The sequence below is a fragment of the Papio anubis genome, unplaced genomic scaffold (assembly GCF_008728515.1).
Source record: "Papio anubis isolate 15944 unplaced genomic scaffold, Panubis1.0 scaffold875, whole genome shotgun sequence".
Classification (NCBI taxonomy): Eukaryota; Metazoa; Chordata; class Mammalia; order Primates; family Cercopithecidae; genus Papio; species Papio anubis.
The window spans coordinates 1-16,297 of NW_022168985.1; the positions used below are offsets into that span (position 1 = coordinate 1).

At 49.1% G+C, this 16,297-nt stretch overlaps 1 protein-coding gene and 2 long non-coding RNA genes across 5 annotated transcripts; 2 read left to right on the forward strand and 1 right to left on the reverse strand.

Annotated features, from left to right (window-relative positions):
• The first annotated feature begins 6 nt into the window (after positions 1–6).
• Positions 7–9,163, forward strand: LOC116273555. The gene is given in 5 exon segments (XM_031662700.1): positions 7–120; positions 3,346–3,455; positions 3,625–4,121; positions 8,741–9,009; positions 9,012–9,163. Coding segments are annotated over 5 exon segments (936 nt in total). The 5' UTR covers positions 7–108; the 3' UTR covers positions 9,060–9,163.
• LOC103881805 lies at positions 3,292–16,280 on the reverse strand. Of its 3 annotated transcripts, XR_004181872.1 has the most exons (5): positions 16,172–16,280; positions 13,564–13,694; positions 5,106–5,263; positions 3,622–3,686; positions 3,292–3,405 (listed from the first exon to the last, which is right to left on the reverse strand). It is a non-coding gene; the product is annotated as an uncharacterized LOC103881805 (long non-coding RNA). The 3 variants fall into 3 exon arrangements; XR_004181871.1 differs by lacking the exon at positions 3,292–3,405 and having other exon boundaries at positions 3,578–3,686; XR_004181873.1 differs by lacking the exon at positions 3,292–3,405 and having other exon boundaries at positions 5,156–5,263.
• LOC116273556 lies at positions 9,356–10,383 on the forward strand. Its single transcript, XR_004181874.1, has 2 exons — positions 9,356–9,880; positions 9,952–10,383. It is a non-coding gene; the product is annotated as an uncharacterized LOC116273556 (long non-coding RNA).
• Positions 16,281–16,297: the final 17 nt, after the last annotated feature.

The window sequence follows — 16,297 nt, forward strand, 5'->3', positions numbered from 1 at the left end:
GTGATCTCCCATCTCCATTCTCTCCCTGAGACCCACCCACACTGACATGATTCATTGTCATTGCTGCGTGATCTCCCGTCGTCTGAGGGGAGCACGGGAAATGTCTTCATGTCCCTGTGGGTGAGTGTTTGGCCAGGTTGGGGCCCTTAGGACTGTGTTTTGCTAGGAACGTTCTTGGGCATTTCTTTTTACACACGTGCAAGTTTCTTCGGGTCAGTAGCTTTCAAGTTTTAAAATTTCATCCCAGGTAAGAAATGTAATTTTCCTCATAACCCACAACACACCCCCTTTCATATACAAGCGTAACAAAAATATATTTCATAACTATTCTTAGCAGTGCCTGGTGTTCCTGCTACTCTCCATTCTCTCCAACACTGGCATTGATTGGGTTGTGGGATTTCTGCCAGTCTGGTGGGTGTCACATGATATCTCCCCGTTGGGCTGAGCCCCTCTTCGTGTTTTCATTAGCTGTTCCTCCACATCTCCTCTTCTGTGGAGGGCCGGTTCAGCTCTTTTGCCCAGTTTCTGTTAAGTTGTTTGAATTTTTGCACTTTTCTTTTATTATTCCAATTATTATGTTTTTGAGACAGAGTCTCACTCTGTCACCCAGACTGGAGTGCAGTGGCGTGATCTCAGCTCACTGCAACCTCCACCTTCTGGGTTCAAGTGATTCTCCTGCCTCAGCCTCCTGAGTAGCTGGGATTACAGGCGCGCGCCACAACACCCAGCTAATTTTTGTATTTTTCCTAGAGATGGGGTTCCACCATGTTGTCCAGGCTGGTCTGAAACTCCTGACCTCAGGTGATTCTCCTGCCTCAGCCTCCCAAAGTGCTGGGATTACAAGCGTGAGCCACCATGTCCAGCCTGCCTTTTTCTTTTTCAAAAGGACTCTTTATAGATTATACCTATTCATTCCGGTGACTATCTGTGTGGCAAGCATGGGTTTGAATCCACCAGGATGAACATGGAGGATCTCCTCTCTGGTGGCAGAAGAGACAGAAAGGGATAGGAGGGGAGAGAGAATCAGAGCCAAGAGGAGGCTGAGTCAGGCGGGGGTTGCAGGCTGCTGTGAGGACTTGGCTGCTTCTCTGAGTCGGGTGGGATTCGCAGGGGATTTAAACAGAGGAACCATGGGATTTCCCCTGTGCATTTCTGCCATGGTTGGCTCAGCTGAACACACCTCTGGAACAAGACTTGGCCTTGGACACCCAGAGGCCCTTGGGTGAGGGTTTACCTCCTGGCATGGCCACTGACACATCCACGTTTGGCGCCCACACGACTGGGCGGCCCCAAGACCTGCTCTGCCTGGGCTTCCCCTTGGTGGCATTTCTCAAGTTTGTCCCCTCTCAAGTCTGCCCCATCCGGAAAACCAAACACCTCTCTCTCCTACATGGAAACCCCGTCAGAACCTCCCGACTCACGGCATCCCGTCAACATCACAGTCCCGACTTCCCCACACGACAAGCCCATGGGACCCCCTGATGGACCAGGACAGCGTCAGCACTAAGACACGCCCTGAAACTCACAGAAAGAGCGGACCAAGACGACGGGAACTGCACAGGGCACTGAGAGCTGCAGACACCCAAGATACTGTCAGAGACGGAAAAAGGTATGGCCGTGGCTGACACAAAATGTTACTCAACATTTATCACAGGCCTAAATGGAGAACATAACACTATAAAACCATTAGATAAAAACACAGGGGAAAATTTGTATGGCCTGGGGTTAGGTGAAAAGTTCTTAGACATGACACCAAAGGCATGATTCATAGAAGATTGACAAATTAAATTTAGTCATAATTTAAAATTATAATTCTATAAAGCAATATAAAAATCTTAAAAGAATGAAATGCAAACTATGGGCTAGAAAAAAATATTGGTTAATCACACATCTCACAATGTACTGGCACGCAGAATATACGAAGAACCGTCAAAACTTAACCATAAGAAAGTAAAAACCCCAGTATTAAAGAGAAGGCAAATATTTTAATGGAGCCCTCATCAAGGAAGGTATAAGGAGGGCATATTGCCCGAGAAAGAGGCTCAACATCATAGAGATGCTGGAGAAATGCCAGTCAACAGTACCTCTGCAAATCTATTAAAATGGCTAAAAACAGACAAAAACCACGGGCCAACCCAGCTTCTAGTGACGATGCAGAGGAACCGGGACCCTCATAAGCGGCAGTGGGAATGGGAGGGATCCCGCCATGCTGGAACGTGGTCCGGGAGTTTCTTATTGAGTTAAGCACATCCTTACCACGTCATCCAGCAACCCCACTCCTGAAATTTCCCCCAAGAGAAAACTTAAATGTGCACACACAAACCTGCACTCAAGTGTTTAGGCCTCATTGCTCATTGCCAATAACTGGAAGAAAACAAATTGTCCATCGGCAGGAGAAGGCGTGAACCAACGCGGATGCTTCCACACAGGGGGCACCAACCAGCAGCAGCAGGTGCATGGAAACATGCACCCAAAATGCCCCAGGTCTCCCGGGCCACATGCCCGGTGAAGAAAGCTAGTTTTGGTGGGCACAGGCCAAAGGATGCCGCCACATGACACCTTGGAGAAGACAGTGCTACTGTGTTGGGAAGCAGGGCAGTGGTTTCGAGGGGCTACGGGTGGAGGGGCAAATGGAGGCGCTCTCTGGGGCGAAGGCTGAGCACCTGCACCTCACCGTGGGCTGCGGCTGAGAGGCTGTACAGCAGACACTGGCTTCAGTACATGCAGACTGAAGGTGGAAGGCGCCCACAAGTCAAAGACAGAGGGTGTCACCTCCATGAAACAAAAACATTAAAAAAAAAAAAACCTCCTAAAATTAAGTATTTCATAAGCACGTTGGACTTTGAGTTGACACAATCTGCCTGGGAGCATGGAACAAACCACCGGCTTGGCGACCCCGGAGAGGGTGGAGGGTTTAGACCTCAATTGAAGGGCTCAGTACCTGGCTATAGGAAATAACAGAATTCAAAAGCGGCAGGGAGGAAATAATTTCTGCTGATGAGGTTGCATTTCCCCAGATAGCTGGCAGAGTAAATTAAAGCAATATTGTAAAACAATGCACATCTTGATGGAATCTCAGGATCACAAGGTTGTGTTGAAAGAGATTTGAACGTGTCCAGGAAAGAAGACAAATGAGTTGAATCTTGCAGCTGCCCTTCAATGGGGGCATGGGCCGGGTGGCAGTGATTCTCCGTGACATTGCAGGAATTCTCCTGGTTGGATCCTCAGGAGCCTTTTCTTCTTGTCCACACTCACCTTTGGGGGTTGGTGTGGGTCCTTGGTAGTCATGACTGCACTCGGGGCCGGGGGCCTGCTGAGGCTGCTCTCCATGTTTCCAAAATGCAGGGGTTTGTTCCAGATCCTACTGCTCAGCACACAGAAAGCCAGTCACTGAGACGATGGTTACTGCCAGTGAAGAAGGTGTGCATCAGGAGCTGCAGGCTAGGAGATGGGAGGTCAGCCTCAAATGCATTTTCTTGACTGACTGTATAGCAGGGAAGAAATGTGACTATGTGTAAGGAAAACAGGAATTAGGGGGAGAGAGGAAGAGGAGTTGGTCAGGAGAAGGCAGGTGGCTGATCAGGCACTCATGATGGGTGAAGGGTTTGGTGTCTCACTGACCAGATGCCGTGATCTGCTGAGTCTCTGTTCCTTCACACTACCTGGGAGGCCTGATGGTCAGTTTCCTGAGACAGGAACTCAAATAAGACACGTCACGTTCTCAAGTTTCAAGACCACAAGGATCCATTTCGATGTTATTCAGAGAAACCATGAACATCAGTTCTCTGGGACAATCAGGTCAGTTCAACACCAGACCCGATCTGCCATGACGCCTGCTGCTCAGCCCTCAGATAAAGTCCAGAATCCAGTGTCCTCTCTCCAACCCCAGCCTGGTCCCACACCCTCACCTCCCCGCTACGCCCTGGACCTCATTGCTGTCCCGCCGCAGAGGGGTCAGGGAGCTGCACACGCCCCGCGTGCACCTGGGCATGTGGCATATTTCAGATGCACCTGGTGTCACTGTTCGCACAAACCCGAGTGGGAAGAGATCCAAATGCTCGTTCACGGCAGATGGATGAGGGCGTCCCAGCAAGTCCCTCAGGGGAGTCAGCCAGCGCAAGGTGAGGGACCTCCAGAGACATGAATGGGTCTCAGACAGCGTGTGAGTGGACGAAGCAGCAAAAACACACTGCTAGTTCAGTCAGTTCTGTTGAGCTCAGAATAGTCCACATCATGTTGATGTTTTAAACCTGGGGCTCACATTCTTCATTCAAAATATGGCAAGGACTTTAGAAGTCATCTAAAGTATCAATAATTTGAAGTTCTTTAATACAAAAAGTATAGAATATTACCTTTGTCACATAGCAACAGGGAAATGGAAAAAGAAAATTGACTTATGTTATTTAATGGCTAGGAAAATATTCTTAAAAAGGTATCTCAGGCACAAGTGAATCTAAGAAATGACCAATTTCTTTCTTTACATAGATAAATATAAGGTTAGATCCCTGTAAATAAATGAAGCCATTAAGGGTAGAGTCCCACAGATCACAGAACTGACCCAGCATCCAGCTCTGCTCACGATTTCAGGGAGTAATTTCTAGGCACAGGTCGAGCTGGAGAAGCTGGGGACCCTTGTGGCCCCACTGTCCTTCCTGCCTCACAGGGTCTCTGAGGGGTGCCTGGAACATTTCCTCTTGGGCTTTGAAGATCATTTCACTGAAACGCGACATTTTCCAGGTGCCGTGGGCCTGAGCCCAGAAACCTCACCTGCGACAGTGGCTCCCCAGGAGTGAGCACCAGGCACTGTCAGGGGTTCTCTCCCAGCACATTTACAAGGACTTGATGGGTTCTTCTTCCTTCAGGAGCAATCCCAGTGGGCAGAAGGAGGGGACGGGAGGCCTGGCAAATGCTCCTCCCCAGCTCCATTCCGAGCTCCATGGGGCTCTGGCAGGCCTGACGTCTCATGCAGATGAGGGATTAGGGTTCCTCCCCTGCCTCGCTGTTCTCAGGCCCTCATGGCACCCTCCCCACCCCCGTGCAGCCGGCGGACCCTGCTCCCACCCAGCTGTTCTCAGGACTCTCATCCTTCCAGGACGACGCCCTACCTGGAGCACCCGTTCCTGTGGCGCCCCCAGTCCTGCACTGCAGCGCTCACCCTGTCACCTCCATGGCGAGACCATCCTGGAACCGTGATCAGCCCATCGGTGTCATCCACTGTCCTCCTAGCCCATTTTCTGTGCTTGTTTCTCGTTCCCAAAACATCCTGAAATTACAAGAAATTAACTTTTTTCAAGTCTCTGTGCTTCTGAAGTAGGTTTGCCTTAATATAACATTGATGTATTTTTAAGGGGCATTTTTAAAGCTGTACTTCAAGAAATATTTCTTACATTCTTTTGAAGTTTTTTTTTTTTCTTTAAGACGGAGTCTCACTCTGCCTCCCAGGCTGGAGTGCAATGGCGCGATCTTGGCTCCCTGCAACCTCCACCTCCCAGGTTCAAGCGATTCTCCTGCCTCAGCCTCCTGAGTAGCTGGGAATTACAGGTGCGCGCCACCATGCCCAGCTAATTTTTGTATTTTTAGTAGAGATGGGGTTTCACCATGTTGGTCAGGGTAGTCTCGAACTCCTGACCTCATGATTCATCTGCTTTGGCCTCCCAAAGTGCTGGGATTACAGGTGTGAGCCACCACGCCTGGCCGGTTTTGTTTTTTTTGTTGTTGTTTTTTAATCAAATACAGTTGAGGCTCTCTTGGAGATCCCACATTAAAAAGAACTGAGACAAATCAGACCTCAGAGGCAGGACAGTGCCCTGTGAAGCACATGTCCAGTCCCATCACTGTCCTTCCCTCACGTGGGCCCAGGGATGTGGGTGATGGTATTTGTTGCCCCGGTGATGGAGCAGATTTGATCTGCCTGTGTGGGAAGGGGTTAACTCAACAGGCCTGGTCAGACCCTGCACGTTCCTAGGAAGGGCCCTTGACTGGCTCCTGGGAACTGAGCTCTTGCAGTGTTCTGACTGATGAGAGAGACTTGAGCCATGTTGCACTACTTTGTCTGGGTAGTTGACCAACAAGGTGATGGATGGCAAACACCTGCTTTCCCTGTGGGTGGCTGGAACTTCCCGGACTGACCCCCAGGTTCAGGAGAGCCTCCCTGGTCCGCACCATGGCACTAGCTGTCCCAGCTCCTTGCTGGAGGAATCCAGTGCACCCTGTGTGACTCCGCTGGGAGGGGCTCTGGAAGCGCCTGGCTTCCCCAGCAGCCCTTTCCCTTGGCTGGTTTAGTCTGTACCCTTTCAAGTTGGAGGGTGGTCTCAGGGACCCCCATGCAGTCTGTCATGCTTGCTTTCACCAGAAACTCACCTTGGCAGGGCTTCAGGGGAAGGGTTGGGATTTGGTGACAAGTGACTCCATGGCCTGGGGCCAAGCACAGCATCTACTTAGGTTTTCAGGCGGATGCCCAGGTATGTCTAGCACCTAATGTAACTGAGGCATGAAATGTCTGTGCGCCACGATGCTTCAGCTTGTTACGGGCAGTTAGGCCTTGTGGTGGTTCTCTCTTGGTTTCTCTCTTGGTTTCTGTGGAGAAGCCAGACCCTGCTGTGGTTGGCAAGGAAGGTGAGTGGAGATAGCAGGAGTGTCCATCCCTCAGGAGCCCTTTCTAGTGGAGTGGCTGACTCTCTCTGATCCTTGATTCATCCCAGGGCAACCTCTGCTCTCCTGGGCAGTTCTTAGAATACTCCAGAAGACCCCAGTACAGCTATCCGGTTCCTCCTGGACCCCAGCTCTCAGGAATGCACCATCTCTGCACTCTCTATGCGCGCCCATCCAGACGGCACCTGAGCTTCCCCATGCCTGCACTGCAGGGTTAACATCTTGCTTGTGTTTTAACCTGTGTTGCTTTGGTTTAAAGCTTGTTTGGCCGTGTTATTTGCTGAGATGGCCCAGAGAAGCTTCTACTTATGATCAGGACACCTCACAGTGCAGCCTTCACTTGAGGACTTAGGTCTCATCCAGGTCCACACAGTCCAGGGCCACGGATGCAGAAGACAGAGGAGAAGAACCTCATGGCACGAAGACAGAGTATTGATTGCCCAGGAGGCTTCCAGGAGCTTTGGCTCCTGGGGCTTCTTGTCAGCACTGGGTCAGAGCAGGTCACCCTTGTGTGCAGACACTAGGTTCTTGTACACAGCGGTGAAGAATGGGGGAAGACCAGATGGATTTGGGTGAGGCAGGGATGCTCCTTGGTGTTTAGAGTTTTCCTTTTTCTTTGCCTTGTGGGTTCTCTGTAGCTTATCTTTGTTTTTTGTAATACTAGTTTCCAGTAATTCTGACCTTTCCGAATACCTCTATATACATATGCCTGCCTACTCTCCCTCCAGCTACCTGTAAAGCCTGCAGAAACGTATTCCTGCAGATTATCACTCTATTCAGCCTAACAGATGCTCGTGGAGTGTTGCTGTGTGTGTGCCACGATTTCAGGGTTCAGGTGCACCTGCCTTTGTGGGAAGAGCACAGCTTCCCTGCATAACTGCTGGAGGGTGGGATCTTCCCAAGGGGCAGTTGGGAGGTGCTCAGGCAGAGTAAACGGATTTAAGTTCTGGGCTGGGAGAACATGGTACCCCGTGGAAGGCTCCCTGAGGAAGGAAAGGAAGGAGCTGGAGGGAGGGTATGTGCGTCTTAGGAGGGGACGCACTTCAGGTGAGAGCAGGCACGGCACTAGGAGGAGCCCCATGAGCCCAGAGTGATGACTCGTAGAGGCCTAAGGGACCATGCCAGCAGACCCCACCGCCCGTGCTCCACCGGGAGCCTGACATTGTTCTCTGAGATCGGGGGCTGTCTCTGTGTGCTGCCCAGGACTGTGGCAATTTTGTGTATAGAAAAAACAACTGTGTGTCTAATACAGATGGGGTATGAGGAGAGCCACTGGTCTTTCCTGACATTAACAATATGTTTAGTTCATTTTTAGTGAGTATGAAAGTTATTGAAGGTACAGATCACTCTGAAAATAGGCTCTTGTGTGTGAAGGTCATCAGTGAATCTTCACCCTCATAGTTGGTAAATGGTTGTGAGCGTTCAAGGGTATCAGATTCTACAGTGAATCCGAGGATAGCACAGTCTTCCTATTCAGTTTCAGGGAAAATCATATAAAGCCCAGACCGTAATTTGTCAGGAATGTTTGCAGTGTGGTGATGGATGTCTTCACCGTGCTTTGGGATGACTGCTGAGGGAGAACGGAAGGAGGGGTCTGGTACTTGCACCTTTCGGTAGAATTAGTGTGAATGCCACAGCGACCGAGCTGTGCTCAGGCGTCTGCCGGCAGTGGTGGCCTTGACGATGGATTTTCTGAAATGGGAATTTGTGAAGTTCTCTAACAAAAGTAAGTGCGAACTTCTTAACTTGGCTGGTGGCTGCATCCTGGAAAAATTCCGTGTGTAAAATGATACAGAACCATTTCTCGGTTATCTGTTAAATAAGAGTGCGCGTCCAGCCACGATGACTGTGGACGGCCACGGAGGTCTGGCAGGCCACGGAGGACTCCCATACTCAGCAGAGGGTGACCCACCAGGCAGTGCTTTGGCTCCTCCCAGGAGTCGTGGCAGCTGACACGTCACCTGGAGTGTCTAGAAAACCACTACCCTAGAGCCCCTACTGCCTTTCCCGGGGCCTCCAGCTATAGATCAGGAACTCAGTGTCCCAGAAAGATTTTCCTTTTACTTTAACTCCTATTGTTTGCTTTCAGGCACGTGGACTCCCTTTAATCCAGTGACTGTCAGGTCGATCATATGTAAGTATCGGCAGACGGACACGCCTGGGCTTCTTTGTATCCGACCCGCTTGGGTACCCACTTGTGTTTCCTTTGTCTGTGGGTCCGTATCACTTTCCTCCCTTCTGGAATTCCACGTAGATGAGTGTAGGCCCTTTCATCCCTCTCCCCCCGTCTCTGTACCTTTTCATGTCTCTCCGTGTCTGTTTGCTTTATTCTTTATTCTGATGATTGTTAATGTACTGTTTGTTTAACCTGTCCTTTGTTTCTAATTCTAAAGATGACATATATTTAAAATTTCTAAATTATTAGTTCCTTTCACATGTTATCTGGGTGTTTTTGATAGACACTGCTTATTTATTTTTGTGATTCCATCCTTTATTTATTCAAATATTTCTCTTTTTTTTTTGAGACGGAGTCTCGCTCTGTCTCCCAGGCTGGAGTGCAGTGGCCTGATCTCAGCTCACTACAACCTCCGCCTCCCGGGTTCAAGCAATTCTCCCACCTCAGCCTCCTGAGTAGCTGGGACTACAGGCGTCTGCCACCACTCCCAGCTAATTTTTGTATTTTTAGTAGAGATGGGGTTTCACCATATTGGCCAGGCTGGTCTCAAAATCCTGACCTTGTGGTCTGCCTGCCTCAGCCTCCCAAAGTGCTGGGATTACAGGCTTGAGCCACCACGCCCAGCCGTATTCAAATATTTCATATGATAGTCTTCAGTTTTAAGAACATGTTTTTATTGAAAAGTGCTAGATATTTGTGACGTGGAGCTACTTGACAGTGTGTTTTAAGTCCTTGGGAGGGTGGTCTATAGCTGATTGTTTTTCCTGCTCAAGCCCACACAGAGTAACCAACACCTTGATGTTTCTGTAATTTTTGTTTGTTTTGTGGGTCCATGTGTAGCCTTAATGTGAGGGTCTGCATCATTTCTTTGGGTCCAGGGTCTCCCCAGCTGTACAGGTAGCCGGGTTTTTGCTTGTTTCTTTTAAGAGACAGGGTCTCCCTGTGTTGCCCAGGCCTGGTCTGGAATTCCTGGGCTCAAGCAATCGTCCTGCCTCAGTCTCCCAAAGAGTGGGGATTACAGGTGTGCACCCCCATGCCCAGACGGTAGCTGGGGTGGGAGCTGCAGCTCCAGGGGCAGGCAGGTGTTCAGGAGCGGAGTTCTGTGTCTCCATCCCCCGTACCAGGTGGGAGCTGCAGCTCCAGGGGCAGGCAGGTGTTCAGGAGAGTCATTCTGTGTCTCCATCCCCTGTAGCCGGGTGGGAGGTACAGCTCCAGGGGCAGGCAGGCTTGGGATGCAGGTGTTCAGGGAGTCATGTTTCCATCCCCGCCCCACTTGATTTCTGGAAGGTTTCCTTTGCTGGGAGGTGCGGCCCCCTTCACTCCTCTTTAATATGGAATCCCAGGTTCAGTTCTGCCTCACAGGGACCATGGCAATGTGTCTCGAGGTTTCCCAGGGCGGCCTGGGGCTTCTTCCCTCACCTTCCGTCCATGCGGGTGTTTTAGTCTTGTGAGGATTCCCTGAGTTCCCTGAGGAGCCCGTGTGTGGTAAAGTGTCTGAGTTGATGATTTAAAAAAAATCTGTGCCGTATTTGTGCAATAAAATACACAATGAATAACTAATGCTCATAGGAAAACATGTTAGATGTTGTGAAAGGAAAATCAACCTTGGGGACCCAAAATCACTAAGCTAAAGGGAAAAGTCAAGCTGGGGCTGCTGAGGGCAAACCCGCCTCCCATTCTGTCCAAAGTCACCCGTCTGCTCACCGAGAGAAATGTGTATCTGAGTGCCTCATCGGGAGAGGGTAACCGGCAACTCAGAAGAATGAAACCGTTTGTCTCTTACCTGCCTATGACCTGGAAGTCCCCTGTCTGACCTTCTCTTCAAGTTGTCTCACCTTTCTGGGCTGACTGAACCAATGTACATCTTACACATATTGATCGATGTCTCATGCCTCCCTAAAGTGTGTAAAAGCAAGCTGGGCCCCGACCACCTTGGGCCCGTGTTGTCAGGACCTCCTGTGGAGGCATCACGGGCGCATCCTTAAACTGGCAAAATGAACTTTCTAAAAAATCTGGGACCTGTCTCAGATTCATTTCTCTCAGTGAGCAGTGAACTCAACCAGTCCCTTTCAGCTCTAAGACTATGTGTTTTCTAGGTCAGGAGAGGAAACGGGAGGTACAGGAACGCTAGAGGGGAGAAAGCATGGAGAGATGGGAAAAGCACGGAGACAGAGATGGGGAAAGGGGAATCAGGAAGACCGAGAGGAGAGAGATGGGGAAAGGGGAATCAGGAAGACCGAGAGAAAAGGGGGTAAAGCAGAATGACAGAGGAGGTGTGAAGAGAGAGAAGCCCACTGGAGCGCTGAAATACTGAATAGTCTCCCAGGGGAGCTACTCAGGGTAAGAATTTCTCCAGGGACTGCTCTTTCAGGCAAGCACAGTTACACACATTTCTATGTTATGTTAAGTAAAAATCTAGTAAATGGCCTGGGCACAGTGGCTCACACCTGTAATCCCAGCACTTTGGGAGGCCGAGGTGGGCAGATCACGAGGTCAGATGAAGACAATCCTGGCCAACATGGTGAAAACCCATCTCGACTAAAAATACAAAAATTAGCCGGGCATGGTGGTGGGTGCCTGTAATCCCAGCTACTCAGGAGGCTGACGTAGGAGAATCACTTGAACCAGGGGGTCGGAGGTTGCAGTGAGCCGAGATTGTGCCACTGCACTCCAACCTGGCGACAGAACAAGGCTCCGTCTCAAAAAACAAAACAAACAAACAAACAAAAAAAAAATCTGGTAAATGAAATAAGTGGTCAGGACAAACTGGCTTCTCATCAATAAATCAATCAATGGCGCTTATGAAGTATTCATACGTCTGCCTCTTCTTCTAGACTACGCTCCTGTGTGCAACAGAACCTCAAACACACCATAACACACCTTTGAAGAATCCTTACAAGAATGCCAAGTTAACAATTATCTCTCACCACACTACCTCAGCAAAAAACCAAGAAGAAAAAATAAAATATTCTTCAACCCTTTTCAGGGACAGAAAGCATCATTTCAAAAGTCCAAGAAGGGGAGGTAAGAATTTCAAAAGTGAAAGTTACCATGAAAGGCTATAAAAGCTGGAGATGAGTCTGAAAAACAAATGGAAAATGAGTCACTTCAGGGCCTCTCCCAGCCTCAAAGCCAATTAATTATTACATTAGTAAAGAGTAATTTTTAACCTTCCAATCCACTCACCCTAGCCACAGGCAACAGTAGCCTCTCCAAGTGTTGTGGTTTTTTTTCCAAGCCTGCAGGCGAGTGAGCTTTTCACATGGCAGCCCCTTAGCATTGGATGTGGACCTGCCCTGTCTTTCACCAAGAAGCAAGCACTGTGCAGATCACTGAGTCATAAAAACCACCTGCTCTTACCAGCCTCCTCTTCCTCTACAGCAAAACTTCTAACCTGAGACATGGAAGCATGTAGAGGACTATGTGCTGGCAAACGAGGCGTTCCCGCTCAAGTCCTGCTCTTGCAAACGAAGCAGGGCGTTCCTTCCCTGTAAACAGGGAGGACAAAGGAGCCAGCTGCAAACAGCAGACCCTGGGGGCTTGTTTATGTGTAAACATCTTGAAAATCCAGAAAGGGAAAGGTCAGAAAAACAACAATGTGTCTTGTAACTTGGCAACATTCCACAAACTGTATAAAATAAAGCAGAGCCCGCCATGCCATTCGAGGCAGCTGCCATGTTTGTCTTGTCTTGTGTTGTCTTGTGTGTTCATTCCTTTGTTTAGGAAACACGCCAACAGAAGCAGATAGAAAGCCTCTACGTAAAATGTACCACTACAGCTAGAGGGCAGCTTTGCCTTTCTTCCATTCAATTACTCAGTCTCTCATGTCCCTAAACGCCAGCCCAGAACCATGGAACCTGAAGAAACACAAAACGCACTCCTCTGCATCAGTGAATTGATTGTGTGGTGGAGATATAAGTCTGCATGTGACTGACAGGTCCCCAACGTGGTGCCAAGTCAATCTAAACTAGAGAGAATTTCTGGCCAGGCCAAGCAGAGATTTCCTGGATGAAGTCTCTGAAGATTGATTTCCTAAACATTAAACATCACTGGTTTTCCAAAACTGGTTTTCTTTTTTTGTTTTTTTTAAACCCTGTTGCCCAGGCTGGAGGGCAAGTGGTGCCATCTCCACTCACTGCAGCCTCGACCTCCCAGCTCCACTGATCTCCCCACCTCAGCCTCCTGAGGAGCTGGGACTACAGGTGTGCATGGCCACAACTGGCTAATTTTTGTATTTTTGTAGAGATGGGGTTTTGCTGTGTGGCTCATACCAGTCATGCGATCTGCCTACCTGCGCCTCGCAGAGTGCTGGGATTACAGGTGTGAGCTACCACGCCCAGCCCACTGATTTGCTTTACACCCATTTTTTCCCTCATCAGTCCTTATGAAGGCACCTGAAACAAGGAACCGCCCCCCCTGAATTGAGAGCAGCAAAGCCTTGAGAGGGAACTTAGTTATTAAAACCCACCCCACACAAAATGCTTCGAAACGCCTTGGCTGACTTAATCCTTGCAATGTGCTGAGGTTAAGTATGATTATCCATCTCCTGTGAACAGGAAAACTGAGGCTCAGAGGTTAAATGATTGGCCCACGGTTCACTGCATGGGATAAAACTCGGCTGTCCCTGACAGGTCCCAAAGTCACGGCCTTCAGGCTCCCACATCATGCTGCCTCCCTCACCGGGGCTCCACACTCTCAGCCTGGAAAACATGAATTTTAAGAAAACCATGACTTACGAAAAGCAGCCAGTCCCAGCATTGGAACCAACAGGGCATAATTCCATCTGCTTCCATCACCACCATCCGCCCTGGAATTAGGCCGGATATTCCAGTTTGGGGGATCATTGAGGTTATTCATGGAGATATACCTTGAAGTAAAGAATAAAAACGTTAACTAGTTTTATTCAAGAAATGTTTTTCAGTTTTAACTATGTGCTGCACAGCACTGAGGCCCTACGGGATTCAAAGAAGGAAAAAACAAGACCAGGGTCGGGCGTGGTGGCGGCACACACCTGTGGTCCCAGCTACTCGGGAGGCTGAGGCAGGAGAATCGCTTGAACCCGGGAGGTGGAGGTTGCAGTGAGCCAAGGTCACACCACTGCACTCCAGCCTGGCGACAGAACGAGACTCCGTCTCAAAAACAAACAAACAAACAAAAAAACCAAGAACTTAGATGAAAGTGACTCACAATCTGGTTGGGGAAAGTGGAGAAAACAGACATGTCTTAAGCATCTGAAGTGCAGGTAGAATCAGGTAAGTTCTCTGGTACAAATAGGTTTAAATGTATGGCTGCTGCGATGGTTAATTTTGTATGTCAACTTGACGTACCATGAGGTGCTCAGATACATGGTTAAGCATTATTTCTGGGTGTGTCTCTAAGGGAGTTTTTGGGTGAGATTAGCATTTCAACCTTTAAACCAATTTCTTACATCCCTCCCCTCTATTGGTTGTTTCTCTGGAGAACCCTCATACAGTTGTATCAAAGATACAGAATCAATTCGAAAAAAGTGGGCTCACACCAGACACTTTCATATGAGCTAGGGTTTGAAGAGTGAGCAGATTCTGACAGACAGAGAAAGAAGGAAAGGGTCTTCTGATCAGAAGGAAGACTGCGAGGAAGGCAGGGAGGGGTGATGTGGTGGGGAAGGTGCAAACAGTGCTAGAAGCTTCTCAGGCCTCCTGGTGTGGTGGTGATGAATGCAGAGATGACAGAGCTCTCTGCTTCGGGCTCAGCATGCACCCTCTATAGCAAGGCTGGGGGGCTGACGTTAATAAGAATTTACTGATTTACTGAGTACCTACACGAGGTTGCACGTTTTCACAAAGTAGAGTCACTTTAAATGTGTTTACATGTGACCTCCGCAAATACACACGATTACAAAATAGTCAAGGGATGTATAATAAACAAGAAATCCAATCCAATTTCTGAAAACTTTTCATGGGGTTTTCAACAAATACTTAACATCTAAAGATAGAAAATTATGATAAGCAATAAAGGTACGACAAAAATATGTCTCGGAGCTTAATACTAAGGGGTTTGTGGTAATTATAGAATTAAAAAATTAAGGCCAGGCGCGGTGGCTCACGCCTGTAATCGCAGCACTTTGGGAGGCTGAGGCAGGTGGATCACCTGAGGTCAGGAGTTTGAAATCAGCCTGGCCAATATGGTGAAATACATATTTCACTCTACTAAAAATACAAAAATTAGCTGGGTGTGGTGGCGGTGGCCTGTAGTCCCAGCTACTTGGGAGGCTGAGGCGGGAGAATCTCTCTTTTTTTTTTTTTAGACAGTCTTGCTCTGTTGCCCAGGCTGGAGGGCAGTGGTGTGATCTTGGCTGTCCGTGGGAAAATCTCTTGAACCCTGGAGGCGGAGGTTGCAGTGAGCTGAGATCGCACCATTGCACTCCAGCCTGGGCAACAAGAGCGAAACTCCATTTCAGACAAAACAAAACAAAATTAGATAGATAACTCACCCAGCACCAAAACTGCATAACTAAAAAAAAAAAGTCTAGGAGGTACTATGTCCATTCCCTGCAAGCCAATAAAGGCCACGTCTGGGGCATACATCCAAGAAAATAATCCTAAAGATGAAGTTACGGTCACAAATATGTTCTGTACGGTGTTATTTATTAAGAGTAAAAATGGGAAACAACCCGAATATCAATAAAATGGGACTGAACCATTGCAAATTTACTAAAATAACATTGTTAAACATCTCGCATAAGAGAAAGATTTTAATAATTTAAAGTGAAAAGACAGGAAACAAAATTACTAATGATTATTGGTTTATTTTTCATGCCACTTCATTCCACAAAAAGATTTCAGATATCTTACAAAAAGACACACTAGAAATATTAAAATACTCTCTGAACCTGAAGCAAAATCAGGGTAAGCTAGCAGAAAGGCGTATAAGCCAAAGGGATCTACGCATCTTTAAAAGCTGACCACGGCCCTGCGCGGTGGCTCCGCCCCTAATCCCCGCACTTGGGGAGGCCGAGGAAGGAGGATCGCTTGAGGCCAAGAGTTTGAGACCAGCCCGGGCAACACAGCAAGATCCCGCCACTACAAAAAATTTAAAAATTAGCCGGAAGCCAGACGCTAGGGACATGGCTGAGGATCGCTCCCGCCCCTCGGAGGCCGGAGACCGAGGGTCACTCCCGCTCAGTAGAGGCCGGAGGCCCCGGGTCGCTCCCGCCCACCTCCGCGGACGAGCGCAGCCCCTCCGACCCCATTCCCTGTGGTCTGGACGTTCAGGCCCCCTCGGTCTGGGCGATCCCGCAGAACCACCCACGGCGCTTTAAAAATGTTGGTGCCCAACACCTCCCCGAAATAGGGCCCGCACTACCTCGGTTGGGGAGCCCAGGACCTCCGCGTCCCCCTCAACGCCTCCGTCCGCGGGTCCGCTTTGCGCAGGCGCGGCGCCCCCACTCAGCCCCCGCCCGGGCGTGACGTGCTGCGCAGGCGCGATGTC